Raw genomic sequence first — 21,784 nt, 5'->3', positions numbered from 1 at the left:
AAGCATGCTCAGAGTCACAGAGCCAAAGAGTGGAAGATATAGGAAGGAGGCCAGGCTGCCAGATACCAGAGTTCAGTCTTGTAAACACTATACATTTCCACCTTCTATTAGCTTCCTAGGATTCTCATAACATTACCACAACTTGGTGGATTAAAAGAAACTTATTCTTTTACAATTCTGGATATTAGATGCCCACAATCAAGCTGTCAGCAAGCCTATGCTCACTATGCAGGCTCTAGGGAAAACTGCTTTTTTGTTTAATTTGCAATAATTTTCAAGTTGTGAGAATTTTTTTTTTTTGCAGGGAAAGTTTCACTGTGAGCTAAAATATGTTGCCAAACTTCCTCTTTTTTGTTTCCTCCCCAATCCCCAGTACATAGCTTTATATACTAGTTGTAAGCCATTCTAGTTCTTCTATGTGAGCTGCCTCCACAGCGTGGCATCTGACAGATGGGTAGTGTGGTTCTGTGACTGGGAAGTGAACCTGGGACCCCAAAGATGTGAGTGCCAAACTTTAACCACCAGGCAACCAGACCTGGCTCAGAAAAAATCCTTCTTGCATCTTCTCAGCTCTTGTTGGCCCCAGGCACTCCTAGGCTTGTTGTAACATGACTCCAATCTCTGCCTCCATCTTCACATGGCTGACATCTCCTCATGTATCTCTGTCTTCAAATGACTTTCTCCTTATATGCCTCTTCTCTGCTTCTGATAAGGACAACGGAAATATTGGAGTAGGGCCCTTCCTAATTCAGCACAATATCATCTTAACTTGATTACATCTCCAAAGGCCCTATTTCCAAAAAAGTCACATTCACAGGTATTGGATATGAGGACTTCAACATATCATTTTAGGTGACACAATTCAACTCATAACTGCATCCAAAAGAAAATATACATAGGAATGAGGTTATCAAAGGAGGAATAACACTTTTACAGTGTAATTTTATTTTTTTAATCTGCTGAAGGAAATTTGACAAGAACTAAATCAATGGAAAGACATCCTAGTATCACAGAATCGAAGATTTATCATTGTACAGGTGACACAACTTTCCAAGGCAATCTAAAGAATCAATGTGACCCCTAGAAAAATCCGAAAGTCCTTTTCTGCAGAAATGAAAAAGCCATTTTCTAATTCAAGGTAATTGCAAAAGACCTACAATAGTCAAAAAGTCTTGAAAAAGAAGAACAAAGTTGGAGAATGCAAACTTTCTAATTTCCAACATACTACAAAGCCTCAGTAATCAAAACAGTGCGGCTTGGCATGAGGACAGACTTACAGCTACATGGATAAAAATTGAAGGACGGATATGAGCTCATGCATATGATCAGTTGATATTTGATGAAGGTGGCAAGACCACACAATGAGGAAAGAATTGTCTCTTCAACAAATTTTGTTAGCAAAACTTGATATCTACATACAAAAGAAGGAAGCTGAAGCCTTACACACACCATATGCAAAAAGCTCAAAATGGATCATTATAAAAGCTAAAATTATAAAACATTTAGATAAAAACATAAAAGCAACCTTCATAAATTTGGACTTGACAATTATTTCTTAGATATGACATTAAAAGGACAAGCAGCAAAGAAAAACATATGTTAATTGAACGTCATCAATTTTTAAAATATATTTGCACCAAAAAATACTACCCACAATGTAAAAGAGAGTCTACAAATTGGAAACTATATTTGCAAATCATATATCTAATAAAGGTCTAATATTCACAATATGCAAAGTATACCTTTAACTCAACAACAAAACAAGACCCAATGAAGAAAATAGTCCAATGGTTTGAATAGACATTTCTACAAAGAAGAAGTACAAATACACAGCAAGCCAATGAAAGACGGTAAACTCATCAGTCATGAGGGAAATGTAAATAATACCACAATGAGATCCTACTCATTGAAAATGAAATATGAAATGCAATGAATACGAATAAAATAATTAACAAACATTGATAAGAATGTGGGGAAATTTGAACCCACATACATTGCTGATGGCAATGTGAAATATTTCAGCCACTGTGGAAAGCAATTTGATAGTTCCTTAAAAAGTTAAAACCCTAATTACCATACGTACTATAATTTCCCCTTGTAGATCTAAGTATCAGTTATGCAAGATTAATAAGTTCTAGAGATCTGCCGTACAACTATACGCCTATAGTTAACACTACCATACTGTGCACAAAAATCTGTAAAGGGGGTAGATCTCATTTTAAGTGTTCTTACAACAATAAAGAAAAGAAACAGAATTGCAAACAGGTATTTTAACCAACACTTATGCAAGTGTGTTCGTAGAAGAACTATTCACAATAGACAAAAAATGACAACAGCCCAAATGCCCATCTGCCGATGAATGGAAAAACAACAACAAAAATTAACCTAGACAATTCTCAACTATTCCATTTGCCTGAAGCATGGAGACAGAATCCACAAGTTCAGATGAAGAGTTATTGTCTCAGGGACAAGAGTTGGTGAGAAGGCAGAAATGACTCAGAGCTTTTGAGAGAGAGTGATAAATAAAAGGTGCTGCTGCTTATATAAACAAGGAAGAGAGTGGAAGTGCTTGGGAGAAACAAAACCACAGACTCAGGACAGGAAGGAGCTGGTGTTTCCTCTGTGAGTCAGTTGACAGTATTATGAACATCTCCCCAAACCTCCTTCTCCTCTTGGGGTCATTCATCCCAAGATGGCCCTGCTGGCTCCTCTAGCCAACCAAGGCAGAGAATGGAAGTGTCCTCACTTCTTCACTCTCTTCCACCTCACATACAATGAACAAATTCAACAGCTCTGACACTGAGCCCTTCTTTCCATGACCCTGGTCTATCACCACAGTCAAGTTCATTTGAAGACTCAAGATGTCTTGTTGGTGCCATCTCATCAGCCTCCTTCCTACCCCAAGTCCCAAGCCCTCACTCCCTGATGAAGTGTGTTATTCACATGGCCCGAAACTTATCTGTCAGTGACCCTCTCCTACACAAAACCCTTCCTGAGATCTCCACCTTCCTTCCAGTAAATTCCAACTTTCACTACCTGACGTTCCTCGAGGTTGATGATCAGGCTGAGCTAAAGTCTCCAGCCTTAGCAAAGCCAGTTCCTCCCTACAAACCAAATTTATCCCCATTGACCACTTCCCCTCTCCAATCACACATGCAACTTGAGTAATTAGCACATTTGTGCCTTCTCATGGGTGGATCCATGAGGCAATTAGAACATAGCAGACTCCTTTCCCAACCTTCTAGACCATAATAATGACAACAAACTCTTCCTGCCTCATCCTACTCAAATGAGAAGGTACTTTTATTGTAGGTTTTGTGTAGGGTTACATGAGAAATTCTCGTAAGCCACTTAGATTACTGATTGACTCATCACTGGATTAATGATGGAGTTTTATCACTGTTTATGTCAATACAGTGCTCCTACAGAGCAGCCCCTATAGACTAGTGTTCTTCTCAAAACATCAATCTGTTCATATGTTCCTTGACTGAAAATGATCCTGTTGTCTGAAAGACAAAATCCAGAAATACGTTCAGTGTGCACAAGACCTTGTGTGAACAAGGCTCTGTGTTATGTGATTACTCACAGTTCTTAGACTAGTTCACCCACTGCCTGGTTGCAGATGCCAGCCCGTCACCACACTTGTGCTAACCCTACCTAGTCTTGGCCTCTCCTTCTCCAGAAGTCCCCACACTCCCATCACAAAAGTTGCTAGACATCCCCCTATCATTGAGTCTCTCTGTTTTCTGTTTTTCTCCTTCTCTACAACTTACTAAATCTATAGCCGAATTATCCATTGTCTCAATATTTGTACTGTCTGTTGTTACTAATCAGAGCTCTATGAGTTCAGGGAAGGAATTGATCAGCTTCACAAATGAATCTCATGCCTGGACATGGTAACTGCTCAATAAACACTGGTTGATGCTTGTAAGGTAGAAGGAGGCAATAAAATTTGCATTTATGGAGTCTTAGGAAAGGGAAGTAACTTAGCAAAGTTTACACACGTTCTGTAAAAGGCAGAGTCAGAATTGGAAATGAAATGGGCTAGCTCCTAGACCCTGCCCTGCATCCTCTACCCTCATGGTCTGGGACAAGTGTCACTCTCTGGATTTGAGTTTGGCATGAGGTAGAGGCACAATTTGTGGGGTCTGGAGAGACTCATATCTGGTCTGGAATTTCCCCAAAGCCTGCTGTCTCTTTGGTCCCATCCTTGAGGTAGACCAAAACCAGGCACTGGGAGGGAAGTTCCACTTCCTGTGAGCCCACAGATGAGAAACTCATGATGTGTCACACGGAGCCCAGAGCTTTTCACACCCTGTTCTTATGTCTGTCCTGGTGAGCTCTGTGGACTTTATAAGTTGTCTGCATGGTTGTGGACCATGGGAGGCAGTGCCAGGACACCTATTCTCACATCAATTCTCTGGCTTGGTGAGCTTTGGAGAAAGGAGGAGTGATAGGTCCCCTCCCCTCCCAGGTCCTGGTTCCTGAGAGACCCCAGGACTCAGGAGGCTCAGTGTGGGTAGAACTTTGGGGGGAAAAGAGAGCGTGCTCAATGTCCAGAACTTGCCCCAGTGCTCAAGGCCCCAGGCCAGGCTTAGGCCTTCTCTGTGTGGGTTGGGAGACATGCTCTCACAGAGAACTCTCTTGCAGGGCTGTGTTGGGGCCCGTGGAACCAGATGCAGGTGGGCGAATCCTCCTCTACACCTGTTGCTTTAGAACAATGAACCCTCAAGACAGCTGGGGTAGCATGGAGGCTCTGGGCTGATGGTGACCAGTCTGGGTGTGATCTTGAGTGACAGCTGGGGAAGCTGAGGGGAGAAAGGCTCCCTGACACTTCAGATATGATTCCTTTCCAGGATCCTCCCTAAACCCTCCATCTGGGCTGACCCAGGCCCCAAGGTCACCTCAGGGAGCCCTGTGACCATGCAGTGTCAGGAGTCTCTGCAGGCTGATGACTAGCATCTGTATTAAGAAAGGATCTCTAAACCTTTGGATACAGCAGTCCACAAGACTCTAGCAACAAGAGAGTTTCTCCACTGAACCCACAGAGCACACACTGCAGGGCTATATCAGTGTGCATATCACACCAACAGGGATGGCTGGTCAGAGTGGAGTCATCTCCTGTCCCTAGTGGTGACAGGTAAGGGAGAGGATTCTGGTCCTCTCCCCACTGTGGGCTCCTCCTCACAGGCAGAAGGAAATGGAGTGTGGCCATGGCAATCTCAGCCCTTATGGTCCACACCTTGGACATGTACCCCTCTTTAACACAGCTCCTTCCTTCTCCCTCGGGAGTGTATGGTGCACCCTCCCTCTCAGCGCACCCAGGTGCTCTGGTGGCATCATGAGGGAATCTTTATGGTCAGTATGAGAGGAAATGTATGAAGAGCAAGACCCTCAACTGAGGTGGGGAGAAGACAGAAGACTTTGTCTCTGTCCATAGTGCCGATTTCTAGGGATCCCTAAGAGTCATCATGACACCTTCAGAAGAGTAAAGATAGCCTCCTAATTTCAGGTTGAACAGGTTGGGGAATTCACTGGAAGTCATAAGCTGAAGTTGAGTTGGGTCAGCCACTCTTGGTTGAGACATTGGCAAAATTCTATCCATATCTGAAAATTTATTCTCTCATTTATCAAAACTAGAATCCTATCCTGGATTTCAAAAGCCTAAATTAGTTCTGAAGTTCTCTGACAGTAAAATTCTGTGGAAGAAGGTCTAGAAATTCTTTTTTGGGGACTTTCATCCACTCAGAGCATGTTCTGTCACCACCAGGAACCACTGTCACTATGCTGTGTGGGGAGAAGAAAGGCAAGATTTCTGCCCAATTTTCAAGAGGACTAGGTTGTCAGTCAGATCAGATCATCCTCCAAAAGATCTTCCATCATCACTCAGGTTTAATATCCCCTTTCTATCTGCCAGTGTTACCTGGTATTCTTTGGCTTTGCTTTTTCCAAATTATCAGAGCCTATCTTGTATCTATAGATATGTGTATTTTTGTCCATGTATCCGTCTCAATATTTTCTTTCATCGTCTATCTTTTTTTGCTTGTTTCTTATCATCTTCCTACCTAGACTACAAACTGAAAGAATAATTAGAGATTGTGTTAATCGTGGTTATCCTTGATCCAAGAATAATTGTCTCATATGTTGTAGACATGTCATCACTTATTTTCTAAAAAAAATAGATTCATAGATAGAAGAAAGAAAAATGACCTAAAATCTGTAATCCTGATCCTGAGACAAAAAAAGAGCTGGCTGAGATAGAGGAACTGAAAGCTAGTCCCAGCCCTTTACTCCTTCATATTCCTAATTCTCAGGACAAAATTCATCCCCAAATGTTCTCTTTGCCTTCTACCTAGATGGAAGAATCAATACTGGGGACGATCACTTCAAGGGATTGAGATTGGCCTTAGCTAGTTTTTGAGACTTATTGGAGATCAGACAAGACATTACCTCAGCATTCCGAAGTCTCTTCACCCACACTCTATTTTTGGCTCTCTGGAGTAGCTAATACTTTCAGACCATCACAAAACAATTCAGACTCCAAGAAGAATTAGTAAGGAGAAACCCTGTATGGGGATGGGTACAGAGGGTCAAATCCTGTCAGCAAAATGTAGGTGCCCAGGAGGGACATGCAGCGATCCTGGGGTGATTTAAGTATTCCCTGATGACCGTGATCTCTTTGTCCTCAATCTCTAACTCAAAAACCCAAGATTACATAGCGAGAATCTCATCCAGATGGGCATATCGGCCTTGATCATGGCACTTCTCAGGGTGCTGCTGTTTCAAGCTCAGCACAGTCAGAGAATGACATAAAGTTGCAGCCAGGAGGTAAACACAAGGGAGAAAAAACCCACCATTTAGTGAGGTAGAACCTTGGAAATAAGTTGGATGGTACCAAGAGCTTCTAAAAGAAAATCTGGGGCATAACTTGAGGGAACTGTCTGCTGAGAATATTGAGAATGTCAACATGGTTCAGGTGCAGAAAAATGTCTGGGTTGTTCCTGTAGAGGCTTTTTTGGTAATGAGACTGTGGTAATTTACTTCCATACCACTATTGATTGACCTTCATTTCTCATCCCTATGACATGATGCTACCTCCACATGGAAGGTTTGAGTCCACGCCTATACCCAATTTCATGCTCTGGTCCACTTTCATGTAATACATTTTTCTCTGTTTTCACTTACCACATTCCCTGGTGTTTGCATCTCTTCAGCTCAGAATACAGAATCTGTTTTAAATAACTGAATAAATGGGTGAAAATTGATTCAGATTGGAACAGATAAATGCAAAATAACACCCCAAAACCCTCTCTGGAACCATTAAGTCCTGCTTTCCACATCAGATGATACCCAGTATGGTTTCTCCAGAAATACCAACAGTTTGAATGAGCGCACTGGTGTTTGAAGTGAAAGTCAGGTGGTGTACTGCTAAACTAGCTCTTGGAAAAAATCATGATTAAAAATGGTGGTATACTATAAAGAGATGTTGGGACCTTTTGTTCAAGATGGAAACCACAGGGGCCGACCCGGTGGTGTAGAGGTTAAGTCTGCATGCTCCACTTTGGAGGTTTGGGGTTCATGGGTTCAGATCCCAGGTGTGGACCTACACACCACTCATCAAGCCATGCTGTGGCAGCATCCCACATATGAAAAATAGAGGAAGATTGGCTCAGTTGTTAGCTCAGGGCCAATATTCCTCACACACACACACACAAAAGATGGAAACCATAGGGTTTTCTGGAACATGAGTAATATTCTTCTTGACTTTCATCTATTGACTCATAAGTCTGTTTTTGTTATTGGTAAAGAACACATTTCTATTTATAACTTATGTTCATATACCATACAATTTAGTGAGGTGGGATTGAAGTAGGATGGAGAAAACCATAGCCTTCACTAGACACTGAATATCAACCAAAGTTGCTCTTGATCTGTGATAGCAAATACTTCACACTTTGGCATTGAGTTTCCCTCAAAACATGATCACCCTCTACCTGTTCAGATTCACCTGAGTCTAATCACACAATGAACCCCTACCCAGGTGACACACTCGATCTCTAAACACATTTCCCAATATCACAAGATGTGTAATTATGAACTAAAAATGAGTTCATGTGAGTTTCTGAACCCCTCATGTCCCATGAATCTGAATTGAGATGGAGGTCATCAATACAGACTTGGGGTTATTTTATATATGGGGTTCACCTAACTTCGATTTTGACTGTCAAAATCATGGTTCTGTGAGGGCATGATGGTAGGAACTCTTATTCTGCTGTCCTGCTGACAGCTCTCTGTATGTGTGCTTTTTTTTATTCTGACATTCTTCAAGTTTTCATATGATGTAATTTCATCATTGCTTTTCTTAATATTTCATAAATTGAAACAAATATTTCATATTTGAATGTTTTACTAATTTCATGAAGTTTGGGATGTTTTTATAATATCTTCTTTTTATTGATTTCTAGTTAAATTGCGGCATACTCAGAGAATATAATTTGTAAGCTAGAAATATGAAAAGAATTGGAGATATTTGCTTTTTTGTCTAATAAGTGCTTAGTACTTTGGGTAGAACATAGGCATTAAATATATGCATTCCCTTCTTGTTGCTATACACATAACGTCATATTTTATTTATTTAGTTAGTTATTTAATTTTACATATATATCACAGATCATTTTATGCATATTCATATAGCATAGATAATGCAAAGCTTTACGATATTTCTACACGCTAGATCAAGCATTTAAGTATGTCATTTACTCTCATAAAATTTTCTCTTCATCCCCTTAATCTATCTTATAAATGTTTGTTTGAATCTCCAATTATGTATTTACTTATGCTTTATGTATTCCATGACCAGTGATTAGATGAATGTTGTTTATGAGTGCTATGTCTTTGAAGTGAAAATATTATTTAAAAAGATAAAATAATTTTTCCTTATAAAAACATTTTTGTCTTACCTTCAATTTTCTTGAATATTTGTAACTATCAGCTAATTTTATTCAATCATAGTAATACATCCTTTATTGCTTTAAAATACTTTTTAATGATATTGTTTTAGATGATATTTTATTGTTATACATATCTGTTTTTTTCTGAGGCATGCTTAGATCTAATCCTTGAGTCAGCCAATTAATCTTTTAATGTCTGGTCAGAAAAGAATAATTTTAAATTATTACCACCATTTTATTTAAATGTTGGTTCATTATGGATTAAGATATCCTGCATTCTCCTACTTTCATCTCAACTTTCTCGACCACTTTTGGTTTGATCAAGATTTATCTGTGTTATATAATTATATCAACCAGCTTGAAGGTTATACATTTCATTTCTAATATTAGGTAGTCATTCCCATTGTTAATATTGGTTTTTACATTTATAATTTTGAACATTGTTTTATTGACTCTCTCCTTTAGAGAATAAAAGGATGTTACACAATAGCTGAAATGTTAGTACTTACTTTCTTTCAAAATCTTTCTCTCTCACACACACACAGACATACACACACAAAAATATTCCAAATATTTTGTTTCAGTTTTCCTAAATGTAAATGTATATGTGCATGTATATACAAATATAATTTTCCAATGTTTATTTGTTTTGCCATCTTTCTCTCACTTTTGCAACTTACTTTCTCTGTTTTGTGTCTGTTGTTCTTTTGGCTTAATTAGGTATTTTAGTTTTGCTTTGGTGAGCATGTAAACAGTAAAATGTCTAAAACCTTGTATATCTTGAAATGCTTTATGTTCACTCTTCTTTTTTTAATTAATACTTGAAAACATTTTTTTTTAAGTAAAGGATATGACCCAACTTGGAGGAGGAGAAAATATATCTGATAGTTAAGGATCTGCCCTAAACACCCTCTTCATCTCTCATGAAGATGAAGCTTGACGTGGTGGGTTTAACATGTGAGACATGAATCCAAACAGGTTGTATGTGCCCCAGGTCTCCTCGTATGTAAGGATTTCTCCCCTGCTGACCCTTTCACCTTTGCCCCTTAATAATAATTTGGGTGAGTATAGAATTCTTCACTCATGATTAATTCCTTGAATGTACTTTTCCCATATCTCTTGCCATTTTTTGAAATGTCTTCTTCCATGAATTTCTTTCATTTTGCTATGATACATCAAGACTCACGTTTCATTTATGTACTCAGACACCTGAGCACTCACATGTTCCTTCTACATCTCCATAAAATGCCCACCATTTCCCTCCAGGACTGCTGCAGACATCATTCTCACTGCTTTCCTCCTGAAACTCACAATACACGTTGTTCATCTCTTTCTGTTCCCATGTATCTTAATTTTCTAATTTTAGTTTTTCTGCATTGCATCCTACAAATTTCCCTCAATATTGTATTCCACTTTTATAATTGGATCTTCAGCTGTACCATCTCCTCGATGAAAAGAACATTTTGAGTGTGTTAAAAGACAGTATTATTCTTTACCTCTAAGGATTTGCTAATTTCATTTCTAAAATATATATTGTTCTGTAGTATAACGTCTGTTGTTTAAAGAATTCAATTTCCTCCTTTATTTTTTTCAGATATTTAAACACACATTTTAAATTGAGTTTTATATATTCCAGTAGTCTATTTCTTTGGATATGACAGCCCTCATTACTGACTCTGTAGACTGTCTTTCATAGCACTATTTGGGTTTCTCTTTGATGCCCATTCCTCATGGATGCTCACCTCCCACACATCTGATTTCTATAAAGAGTTACCCAGGACTCTCTTGATGTTCAGGGCTGAAAGGGGTGGATTGGTGCAGCTGCCCTGACCCATGGCCTCCTCTCTCCCAAACTTAGCATCTGACTAGTGGTGTGCTGGCAGGAATGGCTCCACCATGAGCCCCACGCTCACACATGGTCAGAGGCCCAGGTGAGACTATACTGAATTGAATCTGTTTCACACACACATGGAACATGGCTCAGTGCTGACCATGGCCCTGGGTCAGTGGGCAGACATATCCCAGTGTCTGTCTTCAAATGCGGGGAGAGTAGAATTCAGCTTCCAACTTTCACCTTGAGCCCTGCTCCTCTCCCTGCCTGTGAGGACCTGGGTCCCTCTCCTGTCCACGCAGAGGTGGAAACCTCCATTCTAATGACTGCTTGATGGTCCCAGGCACCTGTGGCCACTCAGCATTGGTAGTTTTTTGTTTTGGTTCCCTCTATGTTTTGGAATTTTCATTTCTCTTTTTCTGCAATGGAGTGTGGCCACATATTTCAGAAATATTATAAGCAGCATTTCTCAGTGCTAGGAGCAGCTGGGGACTCCTGAGTGGACATGTCAATCATTCACCCTGACTGTGGAGTCCAACATCTTGATTCTCTCACATCTCAAACCCCAAACATTTTTTTCAGGTCTGGAAATTAACAATGATTGATCTCTCCCATGTCCTAGGACCACTGATACCATGACCACTTTGAGTGAGGAGTGGGGTTCCTGACAACATGCTGCAGACGAGGAAACTGAGGCTCATAGATTGGGTGTTAATGCTCAAGGTCACATGGGCAGTGGAGGACAGAGGAATATTTAAATAAGAATCAGCTTTGTCCCATAATTCAGAGCACTACCCACATATTGACCCCTAAAGATGAAGACAGGACCCGAGGATGAGGAAGAGAGCTCAGCTCGAGGGAACACAGGGCACCAGGGAGGCAGGAATGACTCAGTGGTTTGTTCCCAGAGATATGGGAGTGAACGCTGTTGCAAGAAAAAAGAGAAGTCTGTGAAGGGGGCTGTGATAGAAAGAAAGCCCACACTCCACACCAGGGGAGGAGTGATGTTTTCCTCCCTTATTTCACTGTATTTCTCCTTTGTGCTCATTGTCATGATGACCTTGGCCAGAACTGTACGGTGAGATGTTGAGTGCGTGTTTCTGCTGATCTGAGCTCGCAGTGCAGCAGGATCCTGCCTCTCCCCTGAAGCATCTCCAGGGCCTGGATGACCACTATCTATGGCGAGGACCCCACAGGGATGTGCTCATGGACGGGCTGAGGATCAAGGAGACCCCATGGAGGAGGCTCTGATAGGGAAGGACATGCCCTGGGTCATCCTCACCTGGAAGGGGCATCTCTGCCTCTATTTGCTGCTCCAAACTGTAAATGAGAGCCAGGTTCCTGGGGTGGGGCAGTTCCCCTTCCTGTGGGGCTGCTGATGTAACAACCACATGACAGGGAGGACCAGCATCTGAGTGACCCCACCCAGTGCTTCTGTTTGTCCTTCCAGGCACCTTAGTCTCCTCTATCTGCACAGCTGTGGCCAGAGGGAGGAGATTCCACGACCCCCACCCTCATGGCCCTCCTCTGCCTTGGTGAGATTTGAGGAGGGGGGGTGAAGCCCTAGTCTGGGAGGGACCACACCCCACAGCCAGGCCCCGGCCTGTCAGGAGACCCCAGGACTCAGGAGGCTCATGGGGAGGAGGTATTCTCCTCAGGCTTCAGGGACAGATCTCTCACAGAGAACTCTCTTCCATGGCTGAGTGTGGGCCCAAGGACACCAGTGCAGGCAGGTGAGTCTGTCTCCAGGTGTCCCAGGTCCCACCTTCTCACTGGGGACATGAGGCCACACCCATGCAGCTGGGGTTGGAGAACAGAAATTTGGGGCTGACAAATGGGGGACGTCTGGGAGGGTCCTGGGGTTGAGAGCTGGGGAACTGGGGTGGATATTGTGATCTAGACTCTGATTTCCTTCCAGGGACCCTCCCCAAACCCACCATCTGGGCTGAGCCAGACTCTGCGGTCCCCTGGGGGAAGCCGGTGACCATCTGGTGTCAGGGGACCCTGGAGGCCCAGGAGTATCATCTGGATAAAAATGGAAGACCATCACCCTGGAGCAGACAGAACCCACGGGAGCCTTGGAATAAGGCAAATTTCTCCATCCCACACATGACAGATCTATATGTAGGACAATATCACTGTTACTATCACTGCCTCACAGAACGGTCAGACAGAAGTGACCCCCTGGAGCTGGTGGTGACAGGTGAAAGGACACTCAGGGGTCCCAGCCTCAGGCTCTGCCCTCAGGAAGGGAGTCTGATCTAAGGGGTGTCTCTCCTCTCACAGTCCAGCCCTGGGGGATATGAGGGAGGTGTGAGCCCCGTTTAACACGCTGCCTCCTCCTCTCCTAGGAGTCTACAGCAAACTCTACCTCTCAGCCCTGCTGAGCCCTGTGGTGACCTCAGGAGGGAACGTGACCCTCCAGTGTGGCTCACAGTCTGGATTTGACAGGTTCATTCTGATTAAGGAAGGAGAACACAAGCCCTCCTGGACCGTGGACTCACAGCGACTCCCCAGTGGGCATTTCCAGGCCCTGTTCCCTGTGGCTCCTGTGACCCCCAGCCGCAGGTGGATGTTCAGATGCTATGGTTCTTACGGGAACTACCCCCACGTGTGGTCACATCCCAGTGACCCGCTGGAGCTCCTGGTCTCAGGTGAGGCTCCTCAGCCCTATGCCCTCTGTCCCTATGATCTGTTTCGGACCCTGTCCTCAAGAGACGTCTGGGCTGGGATGGGGGTGAGGGGGCTCTGACGGAGGTTCACCCAAAGGGTATTTGCCCCTCAAAGCCCCTCCTAGCCCTGCCTACTCCCTTCCCTCTCCTCTGGGGTCTAAAAGCGTCAGGTGGGCAGAATGGGGCTCCTGGGGTGGCACAGGACAGATCTAGGGGGAGAGTCTGAGTTAGACCCTGGGACCTCAGGGCCAGCCCCAGCCTCTCACTCCTTTCCTGTCCTCATTTCCAGGACTTGCTTGGCTCCCCAGCCCCCCACCCACAGGTCTCGTCTCAACAACTGGTGAGTCACTGAAACCCCTTTTCTCAGAGGGAGCACAGACCACCCAGGGAGGTTCTGAGAGTCTCTCAGAGGATGTGATGACCCCTCAGATACTCAAGGACAGGCTTGTGTCCCCAGGGAGGCTGGGAGTCAGGCAGAGATCCGGGAGGGACCATATGGTCCAGAGGCTCAGAGGGTGACAGATGATGGGTGGGTCAGTCAGCCTGAAGTGGGAGAATGGCAGCCCCACCCCCCACATCCCCTATTCTTGGTTTATGATATATGGGGTGGGATCCACTGAGTGGGTCTCAGTGCTGGTTGAGGTGGTGATTTGGGACAGGTACCTGGTCCCAGAGCTCCTGGTCTCAGGTGAGGAACACCTGTCCCTGTCCTCTCTGAGCTCAGAAGGTCTTCTCTGGGCCCCGTCTAAGGAAAGTCTGGGATACGATGGAAATAATTGGAGCACAGGGGAGGTTCCACAGACAATGGTCTAGCCCGTGAGAGGGTGGAAATAGGCGGCAACATCCCAATCCTGGAAAATCCTATCCTTGCAGTCTCAGACAGGGCTGAGAAAGGGAGAGGGATGGGATGAGACTCGGTGAACCTAAGAGGAAATGAGATTAGACTGAAGTTACAAGACAGAGGCCCCACCCACTGACTTCCTGGTGTCTCCATCTCAGAACCACAGCATCACTACCCACCAGGAGCCAGGAGCAGGGGGAGATCCCAGGGAGTTGCTCAGTCTAGTGGTCAGGGTGGGAGGGACCGTCAGGGGGTGGGTCTGAGTCTGTGGGGGCTCAGTTCTCTTGAGAGGTTGAACTTCTGAGAAAGACTTTCCTCGTCTGAATAATGAGCACCTATCTGGCCATGACCTCCAGAGGCCCTTTCATTTCTGACCTTCTGGGGCATCTGGGAAGTGACTCATCATAAACCTGCTCCTGGTCCAGCCCTCTCTGGGTCCATCCTGCTTCTCCCAGTAACTCTGACCTTGTCAGGATTAAAAAGGCTGAGGGAGACAGAGGGCAGGAGCATGTGATTTTTATCCCTCAGGCCTGGAGTCTCAGCTCAGCAAGAGGAAACCTCATATTGTGGAGGCTACAAAGATTTGGAATCCCCATTGGGTTAGCATCTCAGTTCTCCTTGTCCCACACAAAAACTGTGAGATTTTCTTCTAAAAGCCACCTCCGTTTGTCAGATCCCCTGGCTCCCAGGCCCCTGACCAGATTTGGAGGACGTGTGGAGTAGGAGAGGGGCAGGTTTGCAGCATTTGGTGTCCAGGCCTGACTTGGAAGATGTTGGGCTGATGGAGGAGGACAGGCTGGGAGAATCGGAGAGAGGACAGACAGACACTCCCTTGGCAGCTCCAATTTCTCGTTTCCAAAGGACCCTTATATGGAGCCCCTCACTCACACATGTGGGGGGTCCCTGAGTCCTCTCAGACCAGGATAGGAGGCTGCTCAGGCCAAGGTGGGATCTGCTGTGTGTGCAGGTGGAGCCCACACCAGACTCTCTCCTATAGAGAGAAGCATCCCCACCTGTGGGTACCGCTCTGCATGGCCCTCCTGTGCTCACCTGGAGGCCTCCAGCCACTCAGTGCACACCTCAGACTAAGGAACAACCATGCATGGCTCACTGGGGTCACTTATGGGATCACTGCACAGCACATCTGTGTGCAGTTCACATCCACTCTGCATTTTCTGTGCATACTTCTCTGTTACTGCTCTCTCTTTCTCTGAGAACTTTTATAGCAATGTTTGCCTACATAAATTTACTAATTTAAGTTATAAAGATTCATGAGTTAAAAAAAGGAAATTCCACTATTGTCTTCGTTGGGATTAGTTTAAATTTATACATTCATTATGGAGAATAACTTTATATTAATATGAAGTTTTCTTATAAAAAATTCTTAAAAGGAAAGTTTGTTAATGACTTCAGATTCATTTTGAATTTTTATTCATAAAATTGTGTACACTCACAGCTTCAGATTTGTTGAATGGCTTTATTAATGCAAAGTAAGATCTTTGATTTCTTTATAATTTCTAAATAGTAGTTAAATATAGATAACAGTAATATTGGTTTGTTTATACTAATTTGAGGTCCTATCAACTTACTACAGATCCTCCACCTCTCAATTGTTTTCTAATTGATCCCCTAGGATTTACTGATAATAATTTTATCAACCTCAAGGACATTGAAATTTCACTTATTCCCACATTGTGTACCTGTTTTATTTGCATCAAATACCATATGATAATGATGACAGAGTAAAATGTGAAGATGTACCTGAGTGTCACTTTAAGAAAACATCTTAATTTTTAGCCCAAATTATTTTAAGGCAAACATATCAAAAAATCTATATATTTTAAATATATAACACTATTGATCTATCCATGTCAGTCCAATTATATGTTATGTTCAGATTGTATTAGGAAAAAAATAGTTTTTTCTTTATTGAAATTAGGAATTTTTTCTGGACCATTGTTCATCTCTTGTATTTTTTCTCTTTAATTTTAGCCATGGTGAGATATATTTAAAAGACTTCTTGGTATCAAAGATTTGGATTTTAACCCCACTGAATGACGTCTATTATTAATTTACACTTTCTGACTTGTATAAACCTATTTAGAATTTTTATATAGGGATGTACAATTAGAATTGATCTACAACTTGTTTTTTTTTTCTTTTTTTATGTTAAAACTGGTTAAAATAGATTTACAGGCTTACCTGTTTTTCTGTGCTCACTGAATTTTATAATGCCAGTGATTTTCCTGTTCCTTAAGGCTTTGAAGACCAGAAAGGTGGACTTTCCCAGTTTTGGATATTTGAAAAGGAGAGGGTAGAGGTTATCTTCTTTTTTTCTTTCATTTAGTGTTTATTGAGTGCCATTAACATTTACATGATTTTAATACCAAAGAAGCTGAGAAATTCACACACTCTTGTAACTCACTTTCTTACCCAGCATTTTAGTGTGAAAAAGTTCAAATATAAAATCGAATGAATAGTCTTCTCTCCTTGAAATCTTATAGAGTTTCCAGAGTTCTTCCAAAGAGAGAGAGAGAGACAGAGAGAGAGACAGAGAGAGAGAGGCAGAGAGAGAGGGAGACAGAATGATGATGAGGATGAGAATGAGGATGAGGATGATGATGGTTATGGAACCTCTCTCCTCCGTCCTGTCGTTTCTTATATGTCTTGAATGCACCAAACACCCGAATCTCAGCTCTCACTTCTCCTCTGGATCCTCCTTACATCCCACAGACATGACTTCATTCCTCATGGAAGAACAGACTGAGATCTTTCTGGGGTTCTGCTTTTCCTGTAGCCTGTGACCCACCTTGTCTGGGTCTTCACATGGCTTTTCTCAGGCTCCCTCTTCTATTCAGGAATCAGCTTATACACCATCTCCAAGTGTGACCTTCACAGTGACACTGTATAGATCAGACCTGCCTCCGTATCACATAATTTATCTAGTAATTAACCCAATCTGTGCTGTATGGCTGTATGGGCTGAATTTTCTCTCTTCTCTCACATATGTATGACCAACCTTTCATCCATGGATCCTGGTTCTTCAGTTGTTGAATAAATAGAATCTCTCATATCTGAAAGAGTTAGCTTACATGATCCGTATCCCAGAATGAACAGAGATCATACAAGAACTCAACTATTTCTGTATTGGGAGACCACTTTTCTCAACAATCCTGAGCTCTTGGGGACATTCAAACTCTGTTCCAAAGTAACTCAGAAGCAAAGTCAAAATTCAGAAAACAAAGGGAGGCTGAAAAGAATCCAATGAGAACAGAAGGGATCCTTCTACAGCAGAGGGAGGGTTTATGAAGGGGCCGCGTAACAGTTATGTCATGAGAAACAGAGGGAATTCTAAGAACACAGGGCCCAGGGGAAAGGCTTGAGTAGCATCAACTCCTCATCCATCCCCAATTTTTTATGATTCTCAGAAGCAGCTGACACCATCAGCCCATCACAAAACAAGTCAGATTCCAAGAATGGTGAGTAGGAAAAATTCTCAGTTACGGGGCTTGTGCAGAGTCAAGTCGTGAGAAGGGGAGGCAGGTGCCTGGGTGGACTTCCAGGAATCCTGGGGTGATTTCGCTTTGCCCTGTCCTCTGTGTCCTTCCTGTCCACAATTCCTAGCCTCACATCCCCAAGATTACACAGTGGAGAATCTCATCCGGATGGGCGTGGCTGCCCTGATCCTGCTGGTCCTCGGGATTCTGCTATTTCAGGCTCGACATAGCCTGAGAAGACCCCAGGATGCAGCGAGGAGGTAAACACAAGAGAGAACAATGTGCTATTCAGAGAGGTAGAGTCTTGGGAATAAATCTTGTGCACCCAGGAGGTTCTGGAAGAGCATCTGAGGCATAAGCTGTGTGAACTGTCTGTAGGTCATTGCGAGATGGAGGAATCATTGTTCATCTGCAGGGACACTTTCTGGACTCTTCTGCCGTTAAAGTGTGGATGTTTCCTTCTAACCACTATTGAGTTATCTTGACAAGTTCCTTTCTCCCTCTCTGTGAAATTAGCATATATCCCTCGTGGCAGATTTGGGTCCACAACTCCTTACACTTTCATGCTCCTGTACATTTATTTTCATATAAATCATTTTTCTAAATATCTAATTACCACAAAACCTTGGTGTGCATTAAGGAGTTTCCGTCTGTTCATTCAGAGCATGCAATCTATCTTAATTTTTCAATAAATTGGCATAACACAGATCCAGCCTGAAAGAGATATGTCCAAATGATGCTCTAACACCCTCTCTGGACACCACAAGCCCTTCACTTTTCATCGGGCGCTACCTGTGTAGTTTCTTCAGAAATATCGTCACTTGGAATCAAGACATTATTGCCTGAAGTGATAGCACGGTTCTTACTGCCCCTGAAAAACCCATTGTTATAAAGACTTATTCAAGGCATTTTGCAGTTTCTCTGGTATATATAATCCCTTCATGACCAGCTTCAAGGGATGAATTTGAAGTCCCTGATGCAGAGTTGGAAACTGATGCACAGAAGTGACTATCACAAAACAGTCCACACCAATAGGACACCTTAAATTCCACTCTGACAGCCCCAAAATGCACCTAAGTTTCCTTGTATTTTATGTATAATGATCATTCCTACCACAATGTTGTGGCACAGTTTCAGTGAAATCACAAAACCAATATTCCAGCACATTCAGGTGAGATGCAAAGAGAAAAATGGTAATATCAGTTGTGGGAGAGAATAGTGAGCACACAGAATTCTCATTCATTACTTGTAGGAGTGCAAAGTACATCCATCAATTTAGAGAATAGATTATTATACTTATCTAGTTAAAGTAAGAGACACACAGCTATGATCTTTAAGCATATACCTTAGAGAAAATGTGTACATATGCACCAGGATCCATTGACAAGAGAGTTCTTCATATTAGTCAAAATCATTTTAAGACTACATGCATCAAGAAAAGACAGAATTTGGTGTTCTATGTAGAAAATCAAACATTATGTGTCAGTGAAAATGCACAAACTAAAATTCCAAATGGTCGTGTGTATCCATCTTCAAACATGATAGTCAATAAATGTAAGATGATTATAAAAAATATGTGTTTAGTGTTCTCTCATTTACCTCATGATGAAAATGAAACATTATGTATTATTTTAGGAGTGTATACCTAAGATAAATTCTATGAATAAAGGAGAGAAAAGAATTCCATCAAACCCATGATGGTGATTACAAATTAGATGAGGTTAGATGGTTTTGTTCAAGATGGAAACCACAGAATCTTCTAGAATACTAGCAACGTTCTTCTCGACTTTCATCTGATGACTCATAAATCAATTTGTCATTACTGGTAGACAGTGCATTTCTATCCTACAAACTCTTTTTATTTTCCATACAATTTAGTGAGTTAGGTTGAAGTGGAGGGTTGAGAACCACATCCTATACTAGTGACTAATTCCTAACAAAGTGACTGTTGGTTTGTTATAGCAAATACTTCATACGTTGGCATTGTGTTCTCCTCAAGACATGAACCCCTACCTGCCTGATTACCTCAACTGAATCTAGTCAGTCAATGAGCCACTTTTCAGGTGGGAAACTCTGTCCCTTAACAAACACTTTTGCCAATTCTAGACAATATGCAATTAAGAATTTAAAGTGGGCTCATGTGAGTGCCTGAACCCATAAAGGTCCAAGTATCTGAATTGGGATGAATCCAACGAATATGGACTTGGAGGTGATTTCAGTGTTTAACTCCATCAGGTAGTGGTTTGGGGTCATATCCTTGGGGTTGGTTCCAGACTGAACTACACTCAGAATGTCCGGTCTTTTCGTGGACCCCACTGATGGGGAATCAGATAGAGCTCATGGTAAAGAAGTAGTGCTCCTTTCCTACAAAAACCTATGTGAGAGATTCTCACATGCCCTGTTCTGTGAATCTGTTCTGTCTGATTCTATCTGTTCCCCTCATCTTCACTGAACTAGACGAGCTGAGCTGGGGCAGTGCCTGGGTCCTCACATGCCCATGCTGTGTTTCCTGGAGTGGAAGTGGTGTGGGCCGCAGGGAAATCAGCCCAGCCCTGATTCTAGGACAAGATGGTCCCCATAGCCTTCAGCAGCTATGATCCTTTTCAAATGGGGACGTTTATCTATCTCCTTTCTTTTTCCAGGTATTCTCCACACTCCTGTGCAATTCAGCTAAGACTCCTCCACATCTCTCAGTTCTATCCTCTCATTTCACCTCCTCGAAGTTGACCTTCCATGATGCTCAGACTAGTTAAGATCCTCTGTTATCTAATTGCCAATCTACAGCAGTTTATTCCACATATCACATGTCATAGTGTATAATTAAATATATTTTGTAACTAATTTTTTGATGTCCATCACATCCCCAAGACTAGTAGAGACCAAGAACAAGATCCAAGTCAGGTAAGCACATATTTTAGTTTTCATTCTTGGCACATTTTGTGAATGTGGTTGATATTTGTAGATAAATTTTGACTGATTGGACGGGTGAATTTGTAAATAGAAGCAAATGAGAGAAAAAAGTTCATTTCACACACACACTGCAATCTGAAGCAGATCAAGCCTGTATCCTCCCCTGCTGCCTTCCTCTTTCATTTGTGTAAATTTGATCCCTCTCCCAGTTCCCACGTCCAGGGATTCCCCGTTTTCCACTCCACTCAGCTGAGACATAAGAAAAAGTTGGCGAACCAAAATGAGCCAACCAAATACAAAAACAAAGTGATGGAGGTGAGGACAGCTACATAATTTGTGGAGCACAGTGCTAAATGAAAATGCAGGGCCCTGTGTTCAAATGTCAAAATGGTGACACAGAACATTAACTCAGTTTGGAGCCCTGTCTGATCACACAGCTCAACCCAGCCCTGCACAGAGCAAGGGGAAATCCAGTTATTGCATACTGTGGTACTGACCAGCACTGCCTGACTTCTTTTTGGGTGCCAGGACCTGTGCTGGGTGCGGCACACACTTCATCTCTGAGTCTTCACCACATAGCTATTAATTGGAGTTCATCTTCTCCTTTGCAAAGATGATCCAGGGTCATAAGTAATTTGCCTAAAACACACTAGTTTAGGAGTACCATTGGTTTACAAATAGGTCAGTCTCCTATCTCTTGTGCATTCCAGCTCACCACCTCCCAACTCAGTTCTATGCAAGCATCGTCCTGAGTGGCTGGCAGGACCCTTGCTCCCAGCTTCATTGTCCTGGTCTCTGTCTCACCCCCAGTCTCTGTTATTTCAAGGCAGGCAGCTGTGTAAGGAGGTGCCAAACTCTGTGGTCAGGGTGATCTGAATTCCTTTCTCAGATGGAAATTTACTGGAGATTTGACCTTGAAGAACAGACACAATATCTCTAAGCCTTTGTGCTGTCGACTTTAAAGTAGAGATGATATTCTAGTGTTAGAAAGGATCCCAACAGAAGAAAAGCTCCACTGACAGTCCCGGAAATAACTGAAACCCCACAAATAGTAGGTCCTTCTCTTACACAATACTCCTGGA

General features: G+C 42.6%; 1 protein-coding gene across 2 annotated transcripts; it reads left to right on the top strand.

Annotated features, from left to right (window-relative positions):
- Positions 1–12,065: 12,065 nt before the first annotated feature.
- On the top strand, positions 12,066–19,387 carry LOC106800110 (leukocyte immunoglobulin-like receptor subfamily A member 5). 2 transcript variants are annotated; one of them, XM_087421160.1, is made up of 7 exons: positions 12,066–12,317; positions 12,441–12,515; positions 12,701–12,985; positions 13,134–13,436; positions 13,744–13,794; positions 17,724–17,774; positions 17,920–19,387. In XM_087421160.1, the coding sequence occupies exons 1-7, from the start codon at positions 12,299–12,301 to the stop codon at positions 18,054–18,056; spliced, it is 921 nt and encodes a 306-aa protein (XP_087277286.1). In that variant the 5' UTR covers positions 12,066–12,298; the 3' UTR covers positions 18,057–19,387. The 2 variants fall into 2 exon arrangements, with proteins under 2 accessions (XP_087277286.1, XP_087277285.1); XM_087421159.1 differs by lacking the exon at positions 12,441–12,515 and having other exon boundaries at positions 12,284–12,317; positions 17,920–19,384.
- The last annotated feature ends 2,397 nt before the right edge of the window (positions 19,388–21,784 follow it).

Source organism: Ceratotherium simum, chromosome 33, assembly GCF_057802395.1.
Source record: "Ceratotherium simum simum isolate JZ-2026a chromosome 33, ASM5780239v1, whole genome shotgun sequence".
NCBI lineage: Eukaryota > Metazoa > Chordata > Mammalia > Perissodactyla > Rhinocerotidae > Ceratotherium > Ceratotherium simum.
Note: the sequence above shows the minus strand (reverse complement) of the source record. Positions and strands in the feature narration are given on the sequence as shown.